General features: G+C 40.9%; 1 protein-coding gene across 1 annotated transcript in view; it reads left to right on the forward strand.

The window, feature by feature from the left end:
- The window catches only part of gdap2 (ganglioside induced differentiation associated protein 2), a 31484-nt gene extending 18085 nt beyond the window's left edge, over positions 1–13399 (forward strand). The window contains exons 12-14 of the mRNA XM_041950606.1: positions 3721–3775; positions 4405–4548; positions 10255–13399. Coding sequence (XP_041806540.1) covers positions 3721–3775; positions 4405–4548; positions 10255–10296 — 241 coding nt within the window. The 3' untranslated portion in view covers positions 10297–13399. The remainder of the gene's footprint in view (positions 1–3720; positions 3776–4404; positions 4549–10254) is intronic.
- Positions 13400–17521: the final 4122 nt, after the last annotated feature.

The raw sequence follows: 17521 nt of genomic DNA on the forward strand, positions 1-17521 counted from the left end.
GAAGCTACTTACAGTCAAACTTGGAGAGAAACACCAGGACTCAACAGAACTTTTCTGGTTCTAGCATCTTTCTAGTTTTTAGCAACCACAAACAATAACGCTTCCTGTGCTAGTGGGAAACTCCATGCAGTCATTATGTGCCTCTCAACCCTCGTGTTCCTGTCTTCATTACATTTTCTGAGACTAGTTATTCAGTTGGTTTTACCACACCTCTCGTAACCCTTTTCTGTCTGGAAATTCCAGTCAAACCTTAACCTTAACCCTAAGCCTTGTTGAAGACAAGAATATGTAGAAACATATTCCTGCTGTTTGCTCACCATTTTACATGATAAATGTGTCAAAACACTGTCAAATGTGCCCCAAAGGCGGTCATAAAGTCATGTGTTGTTTATGTGCTACATTTCAGTCACATAGTAGACAAGTGACAAAATCTCCCATTGATCCCTTGAATATGAGTGAAGCCCCCTTCATCCAGCTTCCTCTTTCATCGGAACAGGGAAACTCGATTCAGTCGTAAACAATACCCGTGGCTGCTTTAGCACACTTTGCTAATACAGAGTTGCAGCTCGGGGTGTTATGCTAATCACCTTAAAATGTCAAGGTTATTGAAAGTTCAGCAAGTTCTGTGCAAAGTTTAGCTTTGGCTCATGAACCCTTCTAATGAGAACCTACATCAGAGGAAGCTGAGACGAAACGTCAGCAGGAGAGACGGCATGTGTGGTGTGAGAGCGTCAGATCTGTGTCAGTTGCATGAGTCTGATCGGCCGTCCTGATAAAATGCACCTTACAACATCATGGGGTGAGGCAGTCCCAGTGGAAACGAAACCCTTTCCTCTGGTACTTGTTGTCCTTATTGTAATCTGCAGGGCAAGCAGCACAAAATTCTTTTAGTTTCAGGCCATGTATAGGCGTCTAAGTCCATATCAACACAACTTTCATCTGTAAGTGATAGTAAAGGCTTACAGTTTCTGCTTATGCCCCAATGCTTTTGTCAGGATGTGTGACTAATTCTTATGAAATTTTTCTCAGTTTCCCTTCTCAAGCAGTCACTGCTCTTTTGTCTTAACGAGGCAGTGTCGATCTCCACAGGCAAATGGAACCACTAACCCTGGCCTGGCATGTCCAGCATGTTCAACCCAGCAAGCTATTGATTTGCTGCAGATGCATTTTGGCTCCAGACAACCTAACCAGCAGACTAAAGCCAAACATGAACACAAAAGTTTCCAAAACTGTCTGGCTATGTGGGGAGATGTTGATTACTTTCTCCAGGAGACAGATGAGCTTGTGAGGTTGATCATTATTTTTGTCCCCTCAGGGTCTGGGACTGGACCAGAGCAGAATCCCCACGTCATGGTTTAGTACTCCTGATTTCCCTCTGAGTTAGTTTGTCAGCTGAAAAACCAAGTTTCTTCCTCTTTGCCAACTGTTTTGTGTTATATGAACAGATGCAGCTTACCCCGGCCAGACCACCACTATGTGTGTGTGTGTGTGTGTGTGTGTGTGTGTGTGTGTGTGTGTGTGTGTGTGTGTGTGTGTGTGTGTGTGTGTGTGTGTGTGTGTGTGTGTGTGTGTGTGGCATGACAATGCAAACTGCTGCAAATGTGGCGGGTTATCGTCTGTGTACTTCCATAAACTGATCAGCCAAGTCTCCACTACCACTGCTGAGCAGATTGTAGATGACCTTTCTATAAAAGCTAGTCTGTAACTGAAATTTGAAAGTAGCTGCTGAGATTTGCCTGGCGATCAGTTTGTAACTGCAGTTTAGGTTAATTTAGGTTTGTGGATTTCAGAGATTCACCCTGAGGTTGTGGGAGTTTGGGAGCTGTCGTTGTTCCACTGTCTCATGGAAATCAGAGACAGTGACTGCTGACTGCAGCCCCATCTTTAAAACAAGGATGCTGAGACTGTGCTCCCAGGTACTGTAATGGGAAATTACCAACTTGACTGTCTTATACTGGTTTGGAGACCCCAGGATTGCATCTCTAGTTTTTGCCAATGATGTGGTTTTCTTGTTTCATTGGACCGCGACCTCCAGCACACACTGGGGAGGTTTGCAGCCGAGGGTGAAGTGGTTCGGATGAGAGTTAGCACCTCCAGTTCTGAGTTCATGGTACTTTGGCAGTTAATCTTGGATTGTTTCCTGCTGGTGGGGACTGAGTTGCTGTCCCAAGTGAAGGAGTTTAAGTGTTTTGGGGTCTTTTTCAGGAGTGATGGTGAGGTGTGTGAGATTGACAGGCAGATTGGTGCACCATCTGTGGGTTTGGCTGCGTTGATCCAGGCGTTCGTGGTAAAAAGAGCTTTGTCTGAAGGTGAAACTCTCAATTTATTCCAATCCTCCTCTGGGTATGAGATCATGGAGACAGTTGACTGAAATGACTTTCCTTTGCCGGCTGTTTGGGCTTAACCTTGGAGACAAGTTTAGTGAAGGTGGTTCTGACATCTGATTAGTTCTGATCGGTGCAGCATAAGTACACGGTCCGTTAACCCTTTGTCCAACACAGATTATCACAGAAACATTTGAAGAACACTTCAACAAATCCTGACAATGAAAAACACTTTAAAACCACATTCAAATTGAATAGTTGTTATTTTGAGATATCGTGTGTACAGAGTTGACAGTCTGATCTGTGGGTGGTGCTCGAGGAAAGGCACGGAGACATCCTGGGAATTTCTGCGTTAAATTTCTGATCAAGAACCAAGTGCTTGGATTAATCTTGACATCATGGGGGCACTGGAGGAAAAGTGAGAGTAACCTCAAAGCCTCCAATAATTAGCAGTAAACACCTGGGGACCATGAATGTCTTTCAGAATCAAACAAATAGTGAAACAAATACATCAGCACCCGTTAGAGGGACTTTGATGCTGTGATGTTTCGAGCACAAGCCACTTCCTCACACTTCTCGAATGTCTTAACCAGTTTAAAAGACAATCCATCCAATAGCTGTTGGGACATTTAACTTTTGATGAACCCTACAGACAGTAAGCAGTGTCCTGAAGTCCACTGGTAGTGTCATTAAAAATTCCTGTTTAATCTTACAAAGTCATTAATCATCAGTGGATTGAGTGATAGCAACTGATTGTTGGATTCACTGACATATGTTACATTAAATTCCCAAAGACAGAGTTTGCCTATTCAGTATCTGAACATATACAGAGTGGCTGGTGTTACTCAGACAGGAGGAAATTGTGCAATGTCCAACTGCAGATTAATACACATTTGGAGCTCTATTAAGGGGGGGGGTCATGGTCATGAAGGGACATGTCACCCAGGGCAACAGTGTGGGTAATTTGAGTGTCTTTAGAGCCTATAGCACAGGGGGATAAGATACTGAGCATCTGATAATATAAGAAAAATATAGAGTGTCCTTCAACATGAACATTTAGTCTGGAACAAACATGGGAACTGGACACTTAGCAAAGACAATCATGAGTCGTTCATTAACAAGGAACTTGGCCTTAAGCAGTCTCCACACAGTCACATCTATAGAAGCTGGTGTGCTGCATTAGAAGCTGAAGGGGAGTAGGATGTTTCTGTTTGTGTGTGTCTGTGTGTGTCTATGTGGTAAATATTTCCTTGCTGATGTATGGGCTTGAGCTGACTCTAGACACAAAGACTCAACTCTTCACACACTACTCTTTCATCCGATTAATCATTTCACTTCATTTTTGTCATAGTCCTCAATTTTATGCAACCTCTGTTTTCTTATTTATGTATTGCAGGTTTAAAAAGAATATAAAGGCCTTCTACTTTGTACATCCAACGTTTCGCTCTAAGGTAAGATTACGTCTTGTCTCAGTAGTAAAAGCAGTGCTGGTCATCGTAGTGGTCATAGCAGTCACAGAAGTGTCATTGACAAGCTTTAGATTTACTTGTTGATTGCACATTTTCATTTATACATTTCAACTGAAATTTTCACTCTGTGTCTTGGTTCATAAAGGCAGCCAAAAGCTTTTTTACACTCCTTTCCATTACACCACTTTTACCACATTTCATCAATTTGGTAAAACATTTGGGTGACCTCAAAACTAAATTATCATTCATTTGATTTTTGATGTGAAATACTGTTTTTATACTCGGTTGGCATTTTGTTTTTCCAATTGTGTCCTCCTTCACACAGGCGGAGATATGCTCTCTCTCTGGGTCATGTTTTTTTGTTGTTGTTGCTGTCGATGATTAGTGGAATCACAGTATGTTTTGCTCCAATGACCAAACTTCCCCTTCGGGATCATTAAAGGTTCATTAGCATTAATCTAGCTCTGTCGTTTGCTTTAGAGAGTTTAAGAGTTTAAGTTTTGTCTTTGTTGGTTATGGCAAGATTAATATCTGGGTTATATAAAGCCAAGATCAGACCTATATATGATGAAGTGCTCCTTTCATATATCCTCTCTCTCGGCTCATTCCAGGTCTCAACGTGGTTCTTCACCACCTTTAGTGTGTCGGGGATGAAGGACAAGGTTCGCTACCTGGACAACCTGCAGCAGCTCTTCACCTGCATCAAACCTGAGCAGATCGACATCCCTCCGTTCGTCCTGGAGTATGACACACGGGTAAGCAGCAAATTGAATGCACACACACACACACACACACACACACACACACACACACACACACAGATGCACACATAGTCGTCATTGGCATATAATCTATATCCACCTCAGTCTTTACGCCTATGACTGTTTGTGAAAGTAAAGTGATTTATTCCTGAAATCCTGATAGTTCTCATTTTGAAAGCTGTCAACAACAGTACATTGGAATCACATAACATAGAAGAAAGTAGCTCTCCAACCTGTTGATTCAGTCCCTCACCTTCAGATAAACCCTGTTCAGATGACAGATTAAATTCAAAGCTGTATCTGGTCGTTGTCATTCAGTGTAAACAGGCCTGAATCACTTCACTACTTTAACAAAACAACATAAACATAAACTTCTCTAGTAAGTTGCAGAAGAATTCCACCTTCAACATTTTCAGGGTGTTCAGAGCAATCCTTTTTGGCCTGCATGCAAGGAAATATTTCCAGTAACTGTCTAGAAAACAGTTTGGTTTTAAGACGGATGATCTTGTGTTTTAATTTGAGAAGATGCATACTGCAGCTTTAAAGAGCCCTGATGTCATAAAGTGACCAGCTTCCTTTTAGATCTATACTTGAGTGTTTGTGCTCATGGCTCCCTTTTTTAAATTCCGATCACTCTTGCAGTCACAGGTAGCAAGAGACACAGGGGTTTTGGGGGTTACATACTGTATAGCCTCACATACGCTCTCCAGCTTATTGTGTTTCAATGGAAACCTAAACTCCCGCTGACATCCCTGCGTCCTCACGTGGCCAAATCTAAATGCTGAAACATGTTCTCATACACCCAAGTGTGTTTTATTCCGAGCACTAGTCATTAGCTGTTTATAAAGGAGGAAAAGCAGAGCAGAGCAGGAATGGGACAAAAAAAAAAAAACGTCTGAAAAAACATTTACAGTATCTCCATTTGATGTTTCCCTTCTTATTGATAAAAACCAGAGAAGGGAAAACTGAGTAACAATCAGCTAATGGCTCATTTATTGCGTGTATTTGTGTGTGCATTTGTAGAAATGACAGCTATTAATCAGTTAGCCTACAAACTCTATTAAAATGAGGTTGTCCAGAATGTTCTGCATTGGTTTCCCTTTGAAATTTGGGATCAGATGTGACGATAATTGCATGAAGTCATGAGTACCAATAGCTTTGATGTAACATGGCTGTGGCGCTGTAAGAAGAGGTAACTCTTGTGCACTGACCTGTCAGGAAAGTGCTGCTAGTCTATCTGAAGAAAGAGGAACACCAGACAGGCCTGAGACTGTTCTGAATGCAAGCCAGCTGTTCAAACAGAAATATGTCAGATTAAGACATCAGGAAGGTTTCATGCCCAGTTCTCCAAACGCATAAAAAAAGATCCAGTGATCATGTTTGGATTCCCCGTGATCCGTGATTGGCTCACATCTGACTCTGTATTTTGACTGTGTGGTCATTTGGAGTTTCTGCTGGCATATAAAAGGCGTACGTGAATACGTGTCTTTTCCTTCGTCGAATCTTGGATGAGGATTGAGAGGTATTCTGTCCAACGGAGCGGTGATCTTCAGTTCATGTCTTGCTTTGGGTTCTTCTGTCAGGATTCACACAAGGTTTCATGAAAGACTTTGATGTAATTTTCTTCAGTAGTGACCCGTGAGCACATGAAACAAAGATGTCAGGGCATAACTTAACATCAACAGGGACTTCATTTGAATATTGATGACAATTCAAAAGTAAAGTGAAAGCTACAGTGTTGGACCCACACGCACCCTCAAGGAACATTTGCTTGTCTACTCTCTGGCAATTTATTTATAATGGAAAAAAACTTGTTTCCACAGATTCAAAACCTCTTTGAATCAATTTTAGTTGTTTGGACCGCACATGAGCAGTGGAAACAACATGTTATGTAAATCCACTATCTTAGTGCTGGTAGTGTTAGCTGCAAGATGAGGGAACACCCACATATTTCATATAATATAAAAAGGAATTTGGCACCCCAAAACTTTGTTTGATTTTTTAAAGAATGAATTTTATTTTATGTATCAAGTCGGTGTAGCTAGCATGCTAACCAGCTAGCCCAGCCGATCCCGTCTTGTAATACCACTTTGTACTCCAGGAGGCAATGGTCAGATACTGTAGCCCTGCGTCGCTTCAGCAGCGAGTTGTTTGCTTGTTTGTTTGGAGCAACCTTCAACAGGTTAGCCACATGTTACACATTACCTTTAATATCCATACTGGGTTAAAGTGTAGCTCTCTTGGGGGTTTATATAAAAAGGGCTACAGTTCCTACTGTGTTTATCTGATATGGGTGCAGGCACCATCAAATTAAAGCTTAGAGTCAGTACTTAAACCTCACATTCCTTGTTTCAGTTCACATCCAAACTGCTGGAGTATAGAGCCATAACAAGATTGTCCTAATACTCACAGACTGCAGTGATAAGGGGCGGGATGAAAACATGGCAAAATGTGATTATCGATTATCTTGCAATATGTTATAAAGATATTTTCAGCTGGTAAGGGCAGTTATAATAAGTGCTTATTTTCCCTCTGTCTCGCTCAGCAGTCTTAAGGTGCTGCGCTCTCACTTCCAGTGTATTAGTGCTCTCTTTAGATTTGTTTACTCGTCAGGAACTTATTTTCAGTCAGCCTCAGTCTCTTGCGGGTAATTTAACTGTCAGTATGTGAACACAATGGGCTGGCCTCCCCCAAGGCTGTATTGCGGTGCATTTACCCTTTTCAGCACTGCAGCCAGCCACTGAACTGGCCAGTAACACTCACATCAACACCGTTACCCAGAAATAGTTTGCACTGATGGGCTGAATTACTGTGCTGGTGGAAATAATGATCCTTTTGGTTCATTAAAAACATAGCCTGTTAGGAGAAGCACGTACAGTGCATACACCACATCGGATACGAGGTGTACATCACCATTGGTAACCTCAGAAAATATAGACTGTATTTGATTTGGCCTGACATTGTAACATGGTGAGTGACTAAAATGTAGATTTTATGTATATATATGTATCAAATGAAAACATATGATATGGCATTGCTTATAGTAATAAACCTACAGAGAAATATCAGCTGAATGTGCACCTCTACTTGTCTTTATGGAGCTTTATAGTGACTTTCGGCTCATTGTTTAGATCCCCAACTTCACTGTTTTGGCTCACGCTCATTCTCTCCAATTGTGTTGTTTTCAGCCGCAGCACACAGCTGTTTTCAGCAAAAAGGCTTTAAAAACTAATAACTATAATTGAACATCTAGCAGCTATAGAGCCAAATATTTCCATCAGGAGTTGGTGGAGACCAAAAACAGAGCTGAAACAGAGTGATTATTGGACTCACGATTGCCAGGAGGCCAGAGACGAATGATAATGTAGCTCTGTATCTGCTCGATGTTTAAATAAGGAACATTTTGCAAACGCAAATGATCATCATCTCTATTTAAAAAGCAATGAAATGTCTCTGTTGTGTTCATAGCTTGTTTCCGCTGCCCCCAAATATGTTGTATGAGGGCTGCCAACCCCCGCTAAGGGCTTGAAAGGCCCAGACCACCCGCCTTACACTACACACACACACACAGCCTGAGGATCATAGTATTTCACTGAGATACATCACCAGTAACACTGCTAAGAAGTGTGAGAGCATCTGAGTGAACTTGAGTTACCTCTTAAACCGGCTAATTGTACCTTTCTTGCAAAGTCCACTGTAAAGCTATAAAGACCACAATCAGTTCTACTTTTCACTTCTGCCTCCCATTCAAAGGTTTACAACCTGGTAGATGATGTTTCATTTAAAAGAAAAGAAAACCAGCCTATGTCCACCTCTTGCTTTGTTTCTATCGTAACACTTTTTTCTGGAGTCAATGTGGTTACACTGGGTACTGTCACCAGCAAGGTGGAGTGTGCACACAGGTCCAGGAAAATAACCAGGTTTGACAAGGATTGTTGGCCTTTGGCATCTGTGATCTTTTAACATCCATCACAACTGACCAAAGGTGACATTATTTTGTCCATTCTTATGATGACAATCCCAATTCCAAAAGAGTTGGATGCTGGGACGCTGTGTTAAAGCAAAAATAAAACAGAAAGTGGTCATTTGCTAATCCTGTTTTGACATACGGTACAGTCAGTGAGTGTATGAAAAGAGAGAAAAAACAAGACAATATATTTAACGTGTTATCTCATCAACTTAACTGATTTTTGTGAATATATGCTTGTTCTGAATTTGATGCCAGCAATAACAGGAGCAACTAAAGACTGGGAAAGTTGTGGAACGCTCCAAAAACACCTGTTTGGAACATTCCACAGGTAAACAGGTTGATTGGTAACAGGTGATAGCATCATGATTGGGTATGAAAGGAGCATCCTGGAAAGACTCAGTGGTTCACAAGCCAGGATGGAGGAAGGATCAACACTTTGTGAACACATGGCTGTATAAAGTATATTACTACATGGACTCAGCATCCCATCTTTTTGAAGTTGAGTTGTATCTGCAGGCTTTTCTGGTTTCATCAGTCACTATTATAACTGCGACAACAAGTAAGAACAGAGAGAAGTGTTTCTCAAATATGGAACTTCTTTGACTCGGCTCACCCAAATAAATATTCTCCCATCCAGAAAGAAAGGGAAGTTTTTTGTGTTTATTATTACTTTTTGCAAGATCTCAGTGGAAATGCAGTTGCAGTACATGTCTGAGGCATTCATGTCCAGTCCTTAATTAGCTGCTCTGTTTATTGCAGTTGGTCAAGGGCTTATTGTGTCATGGTGACATTTTTGTTGCTGACAGGCCCATAGGGGGATGGAGTCTTTCCTAAAAGGGACAGCATGTTCATTTTCCTTGAACACTTGACTTGGTTAGTGTAGATTCCCAAATAGTGACCTTTACAGAGAGAGCCAGGCCTTTAGTCAGAACAGGCTTATATATGAGTGATGGCTTTATTTCTAATTTCCCTTGTTTTATAATTTTAGATTTGGTAGGAAGCCTTCCTGCTTACTGGTCTTATCTGGTTTTAAATTTCAGTTGATGCTTGCTGTTAATGCAAACTCAAAACTGCCTCCATGTTATTGTTTTGTCTTCAGTATAAAACATTTTTTTTTAGCAGCACGGATTCCACCAGTACAACAAAATAGTCATGTCATACCACTCTTTCTCTTCTCTAACTGCAATATGTTTTCATTCACTTAATTAATGCCACTCATGTCCTGTTCGCCATCTTTTGAGCACAATCAAATTACTGTAAATGAAACTCTTCCTGCATCAATACTTCACAGTAAAACTCTTCTAGCAGTTCACTGGGCGACCTCCATCCCATTCCTGGTAGGCTTTTAATTAGCAACATTTGCAAGAAATGCTGTGACAGGAACCAATCAAGCAATTCAAATTGGTGAATTAAAACGGTATGGTATAAAGACTGAGAGCAGAAAAAGAGTGAGTATGACTCTCTTGTGGTAATTAGTGCTTTAGCGATATACAGTACATTATAATATACAGTACTGTACAGGAAATTCCACCCCTCCTTAATGTCTTTAGCTGTCTTTTATTAGTGACAGACTTTCGTTTTTCTATCATTTTGACAATTCTACATACTTCTATTCCACTCTTTGTATGTCCAGGTTGTGAATAACATCTCAGTTTGAAATTGACCATATATGTACCAACTCTGGTTCCTGTGATCTGTGCTAACCTCAGCTTTTTTCTCCCCCATCTCAGGTGAACGGACCCTACCATCCTTCCCAGTCTTCCGGTCTGTGACAGGAGACCAATCAGCCCTCCCTGCTGGGCTGATGAGGTGGTGTCAGACTGTCAACTTGAGGCCATTTATGGACATCATGTTTCCCGTGTGGTCTGAACTCCTAACCTCCTCTGAACCATAGTGGGGAAACTCTCCTTTTGTTCTGTCACCGCCAAAAGGACAAAATTAACAGTCACAGCCCACGTTTAGCAGCATGTGGCCTGGTGAGCGGTGATCCTCACTCACCACAGACTATTTGTGGATCTCGTATGGTTTCTGGACTATGCCTTACGCCAGGAGTTCTTATTCAGCAGTCTCCTCAAACATCCCTAAATATGAAGTATCATGTCAAGCCTGACAGTTGCTCATAGCCTTTTCCGTCGTGTGGTCATATCAGACGACCTCGCCCATGTCTCAGAATTTTGTCAGACTTTTAAAATGCTGAAGTAAGAGACTAAGACTACGTCTGTCTGGATTTCCGCACTGTTTCATTCTGTACCATACCACATTGGATTGCAGAAACTCTGGCTGAAGTAAAGACGTACGCTGCATTCAAGCAGAAGTTGGAATTTCCACCTTGTACTTTGACATCACAACCTCTGCGTCACAATCGGAAAACCCCAGGGGAGAAGAATTAACACCTGGGAGATATTCTTCAGTGGATAAAAACACTGCTCCTTGTGCAACAACTAATGTCATTTTTTTTTTATAATTGCCAGGTAACATAGGACATTAACTTTCTATCACATTTTGAAAAATGCTCTTATGTGATTTCTTGCCGTGAGTTAGAAGAGAAGATCAGTACCACTCTCATACTTGTATGTTGAATACGAAGCTGTGGCCAGGAGACGGTGAGCTTAATTTAGCATAAAGACTGGGAGCAAGGGAAACAGAGAAGTCCCTGTAAAACCACAACGTGTCATTTGTACACTTAGCACAGTTTACACCAACATGCATGTTTGTGAGCTGTAAATGTACCTTTAAACAGAGCCAGCTAGCTGTAGCTTCATGTTTAACTCACATATAAGAGAGTAGTATCTCTCCTGTCATCTAACGCTTGGCGGGAGAGCAAAAGAGCATATTCCCCCAAAAATGTTAACCTTTAATTCTTTAAGCTTTCGATCCACACAAAGTGACTGGATTGTTGACATAATGCTGCTCAGTGTTAACAATGTAACACGCCTTGTTGACTACCACTTCCTTTTCTGTTGTTTCTTCCTTGCGGGAGGTTTGTAATTGTTCACTATGGTGTGTCTGGAAGGCAGCATATACTATGCCCTGCTACCACCGCTGTGAACTTTTGTCACCAACCTTGTTAAAACTAGTCAGTCAACAAAGATCATTTTGAGACACTTATTTTGCAAAGGATGCCACATGAGAGAATCTGCTGCTTTTTCTGTTGTGTTTCCTCACAAGTTGAATACTTTTTGGTTCTGAACTTTAAGTTGCACAAAAACAAGCATATTTAGGACGTCACGTGTGCCTCTGGGAACTTCACATTTTTTGCTTCTTTCCATTATTTCCTTTTATAGGTTTATAGCTTAAAAATAAATCGATTTTTAAAAAAATCAATACATTAATCAATAATGATAATAATCATTAGTTGAAGTCCAAGCACAAGGCTGTCAGGCAGAAAGTTCTCTTCTTCTATGGTAGTGCCTGTGTAAAGATAGCTAGCCTTTGCTAAATCATCCTGAGTGTCAAGCTGAAAGTGCTTTCTGTCTGCAGATGCATTTTACAGCTTTATGACAGTCAGGAGATGACCTATAGGATTACAAACAAATGTCCCTACTGCACTAACTTATTGTCTCGTCTATATGTTTCCAAATTGTCTTACAGTGTTACATCGTGTTTGTTAAATACTCACTGTTTCCACTCATGAGAAGGCATAGCTTTGTTTTAGGGGTGCACAAGCCTGAAAGGATGAAAATCCTCACCCTCACATGTTCCTCAGTCAGCAATTTCCTGTTTTATTTGCACAGTTATCTGCTTTGCTCGCTGTTTTCACAATGCACAAGTAGTTTGATTTTAACCTGGACTCCCAGACGAGCAGGATTTACGTCATCAGGGAAATCAGATAAACTAAACTTTGAAAACATTCCTGTGATTGTCTGAACTTTCAAGCAGTCATTGCTGTATGTAGCAAACCCCATCTGTCTGGCACCCAAGAGGTAACACTATCACAACAAATGTAGATCCTGTTTGACTGATGTCTGTCACTGAGGGATTTCACCTGCATGTCGTTTGTCTTCACCTGTCCTGTCTGCTGTATCTCCACATACCAGCTAAACATCAGGAATCTGCACGTTTAAATCATTTGAGTTCTGTTGGCGAGAAACAGCCTCTCCCAGCTGCTCGTGGTAAAGCTCTTACCCTTCGATATCCTCACTAATATCAGTCATTGAGAACTCCAGACACAGGAGCAAGTCATGTGACATCATGAGAGCTCAACTTGAAATTTGAGGCTTCTAAAATTGTAACTTACATGTTGTTGGATCACTTGCTTAAGTACATTTCAGCGATTGCTGCCCTCTGTTTTATGTCAATAAACAATTAAAGAAAATGCAGTCAATGTGAAGCAGATTTTATCAACTTTAATTACATTTTTAATGTCTTTAAATCTTATTTTTCCAAAAAAAAAAAAAAAAATGTTGGGGGGTGATTCCATGTACAACTGCATTGAAAACTAGTGAATTTCCTCACATCATGCTTTTACAAAAATACAGATTTAAAGACTGATTATGACAATGGATTCTTAAAAATGCCATAAATACGAGCATCTGAGTAAATCTGGCTGTTACAGGCTTCATATCAGTGAAGTCATCAGCATTAACTTTATTGTAAGAACTGTGATCATGTCAGAATGTATGTACTAAATGATGAGCCAAATCTTGACTTCCTGGAAATGTATATTATGTTTTTTTTTATTATTATTTCAAGTGATGAATAGGGGTTGGTTGTCAACAACCTCTGATTCACAGGAAGTGACTTCTCTCTGTTCACACTTCCTGTTAGGTCTCTTGATTTTTTTTTTTTTTATACACACTGATTAAAATGATTTCCCTGTTCCTGTGTATTTTTCAGTTTGATAATTGAACGCTCTGCTTGTCCTTTTAATAAAGAGTTTTGTTATCAAACAGTCGGCATCTTCAGTTTGGGAGCAAGTATGAAGCTGAATACAAAGACAGTGAAGCTCATATCCATCGTTTGCCACAATTTTCACGCTGTAGAAGACTAATTTGTTTTTATCACACTTGCAGCCAAGTTTCTTACATTCAAACTGCAGTTTATTTTTACATTTTATTTTCCTGACATTCACAAATTGGTTAGAAACGGTTAAATCTCCTTTTATTCTCAGCATGAAACACAGTAAGTTCAGCTCCACCTTGAACTAGGGGACCTAAGTGACATTTGCAATAGCGATGGCAACCTGTGAATTGTCGGCAATGACAATAGTAAGATAAATGGAAAGTCATATGTTATGCATTTTCGAAATAAGCTGTGTAAATGTGTCTGTGTGCTTGGACCACGGTGCTCAGTAACTGTTAATGTAGGCCAGCCACACAGAAATAATGAAATCCATCACATGCAGCTGAAAGTTGATGAATGAAAAAAAACTGCTGGTGAAATATTGTAGATGACAATCTGAAGAGTCCAAGTCCAAGACAGTCAGCTGTTGGACGTTGGAGAGTTTTGGCCTCTGCTGCAGCCAAACTCCTGTGAAGTGAAAATATTCGTTCAAACAGCATCTACTTGTCAGGCGTTTGATAGATAATCTGAAGTTCAAAGAGCCTTTTGTGGCCTTGAATTCGAGCATTGTGACATTTCAGGGTGTGTGTGTCCAGGGAGACGACGTAAAACCGACCTGTGAGCTTCTTCATCCTGATAGGAGAGATGGCTGATGTGACTTTATGACAGGCATGGGGAACCTCCGGCCTTCAGGCTGTATACAGCCAGTGGGCAGTTCATAAATACAACAAAGCAATTACTTTTTTTCAGCAATAAGGGAAAATAATAAATAGTAGACTTTTTTCTGATTGGTCCCTGAACACAACACACACACACATAGCGGTTGATGTCCCATCAATGTATCATGCCGACTATCAACAAAGCAAAAGCAGATGCAGAGTGTCGTGTTTTCCAAGAGAAATGCACAAATGACAAACCTTTTGTCTGTTGTTGAAGTAAAAAATAAAAAGATATGGTCACTGTGTCAGATCTGAAGACCACAGTGCCATAAACTCTCGCCATGTCTTGGCCGGGTGACACATCTTATTTCACGATTGCACATGGATCATCAGACCTCATCAGGGAGGTGGGTGAAGCAATTGTCAATCATGGCCAAAAACAATGGCCTTTGATAGAAAAAAGGTTTCCCCACCTCTGTTTTAAAGCTTAAGAAGTAACAGTAGTCATCACTCAGGGGCTGGACCCCAGTTAGTTTTATATTATGTCATATTATAAGATTGTTACTGATGTGTTAATGTGTAAGCATCATTTTCATGTCGTAGCAGGTCAAAGTGGAATGAATTTTAAACAGCAGAGTCGAAGTAAACTACAGCTTGTGGGGAACATGTCACCCAGTGCAACAGTGTGGCTCACTGATGTCTTTACAATGGAGCTCGATGGCACAAAGTACGATATTATCAGGCTTCAGATACACAGATTCAGTGTTGGCTTTGGTCTCTTCATGCGATTTGTTGGACGACAGTAAAATTTAGAATATGTCCAGCATTGTTCTTTAAGTGGGATGCAAATGTCTACATTTTGAGGAATGACAGGATAGCTAACCAACATGGTGTAAGTTACATCATGTCATGATTTGTTTCTGACAGATTTAAAGGCTTGGAGAGTTTGTCACAGCTGTCACACTCACTTGCCAAATATTCCCCATACTGTTGTAATGTTTTTGTCATTTCCAGTCTTTTATGCTGAGCATCTATGGTTAAATACTCTTCACAGGTAGAATGTTAGGTTATCTTTATAAACTGTAAACTGGTGTGAGCAATTTACCTGCAAAGATTAGATAAAAAATACCAAATCCAGAGCTCTCGTGTGTGTTTTCCCTTTAAGAACAGAGGATGGATGGAAACTCATAAGTGGCTGAATAAGAAGGATCAACAGCAGGTGTTGCACTCTGAGTGTTTTTTTCCCCAGTAGTCTCACCTTCCCAACACAGAAAACAGCATCATGTTCCAGGAAGTGAAGATGTGGCCCCGTGCTGATTAATCCAACCTGCACGCCTGTCCTCCGCTGTCCTCAACACCTCCCGTCTCTTCACCTGCCCACATCCTGCTGACCGCTGTGACCCTCTTTCATCATGTCTCATCTTCGGCTTTTAATCTCTCTATTCGTTCTGCCTGGATTAAAGTGCTGAGCGGGAGATGAGCATGGGAGGATGCTGCTGTCTCTTCTGTAAATGAAAAGCTGTGTTGAGTGCAGGGGAGAATCCATCTTTTACGGGCCTGCCTCCACGACAGGTCAGGATTAGCTGGTCAGAAAGCAGGCGGAGCAGGAAAACACAGGAAATCATCAGTCGCCTTTGGCAGGTGTTCAAGTGACACAGATAGCTAAGACACACACACAGAGAGAAGTAAATGTACTCGGAACTGATGAGACTACCAGCGAACACAAGCTGCTGTCGTCATTCACATCAGCCTCACACAGAAGTGTGTGAGTGTGTAACATGCAAAGGTCAGTATGCAGTTGCATTGCTGATAATCCTTTATGAGGAGAACGTGCACATCAAAAAAATGTACTGATGACTGTAAACTTCATTTGTAGCTCTTTCAATGAAACGTATCAATTAAAGTCATGGTCTTTTTTTTTTTTAAAGGAAAACAGGCCTCATGACCACACACCCTTAATGTAAAACTTCAGGCGAGCATTAAAACACTGTGAACAAAGCTGTGAAATGAAAATATGCAAATGCCTGAGCCTATTCAAAGACCTGAAAGAGCTACAATTTAGAGTTTGGTTGAAGTCTTGGCTTACCTGGCTCTGTCCAACTGTCATAAAATCTGCCTACCAGCTTCTCAAAAGCTCACTAATTATCACATTATATCTGAGCAATACTGTCATAAACACAAACAACAGTTCACCGTGTTACGGGGATGTGCTGGATTATTTCTCAGCCAAGCACAGTGACGGCCAAGAAACACATCTCCACCCTTTGAAGCACAACTCGCCATTTTATTTTTGTGTTTTTTGTACTAGTCCTGAAAAGTGGAGCCAAATATGATAAAGGAAAACCCGCCATCACCCCACTAACTGGAATATGGACATTGATGAAGCAACCTGGTTACAAATGGAAATCTGCAAATACCATTTCAGTTTATAACTGATAAAGGAAAATCTAGTATGTACTACTACACCGTCTGCAGATTACTCCTCATCTTAGACATAAAATGGATCATAATAAATTTAAAATACCTAAGGAATATCTAGTCTGGTGGCCATTGTACTGAAGGGTCTGGTGGATCACGGGTAGGAATACATACACATACATACAGATTAGAATATATATAAGTGTTGGTGATGCTGTACTGTAAAGGAATACAAGACTCAGATGCTGTCCCTGATTCATCCCCCTTTTCTTGTTCTTACTGTTTAATTTGTTGGGTTTTTTTTGTATATGTTTGTACTGGTTAGTGTATTTTTCAGCATCTAAGTGTTTCTGATGCCACACTGCATATAGGGACGCTGTCTTTGATGGGGATGTGATCTCCGTCTGTTGTGTACTAATAGATAATCCACTCTAACTTCACACCACCATGCACTCCTGCAGGAGATGATTCATCTGCTGTTTTTTTGTACCACAGAAGGTTCAAATACCCTGAAAGAAACGTGACCAGCTCATGACAACTTAGCTGAACAGCAACATGAAAATGAAATGCAGACTTATGGCCTGCAATAGTGCAATGAAGGTGAAAGAAAGACAAAGTGTTTAACCCCACAGTCAGCACCCATGTGTGGATGCAACTGGGGTTTTCATGGCTGACACGAGCTCATAGCCATTAGGTGTCAGCATTTTGTTTGCAGCTCAGATTTAGTGTGACCCCTTGAACCTGCTCTGATCTCCAGATGATAAAAAATGAAAAGCTAATCACGAGCAGCACACAGAGCAAGAGGAGAATGCTGAAGTGCTTTTGGAAGCTGTGCGACTGCGTGACCTGTTTGGTGTGTGTTCGGTCAAGATCACGGTCACACCCATAAAAAGTGTGTGGCTGCACTAATGAGACCTCC

The sequence above is a fragment of the Chelmon rostratus genome, chromosome 13 (genome assembly GCF_017976325.1).
Source record: "Chelmon rostratus isolate fCheRos1 chromosome 13, fCheRos1.pri, whole genome shotgun sequence".
NCBI lineage: Eukaryota > Metazoa > Chordata > Actinopteri > Chaetodontiformes > Chaetodontidae > Chelmon > Chelmon rostratus.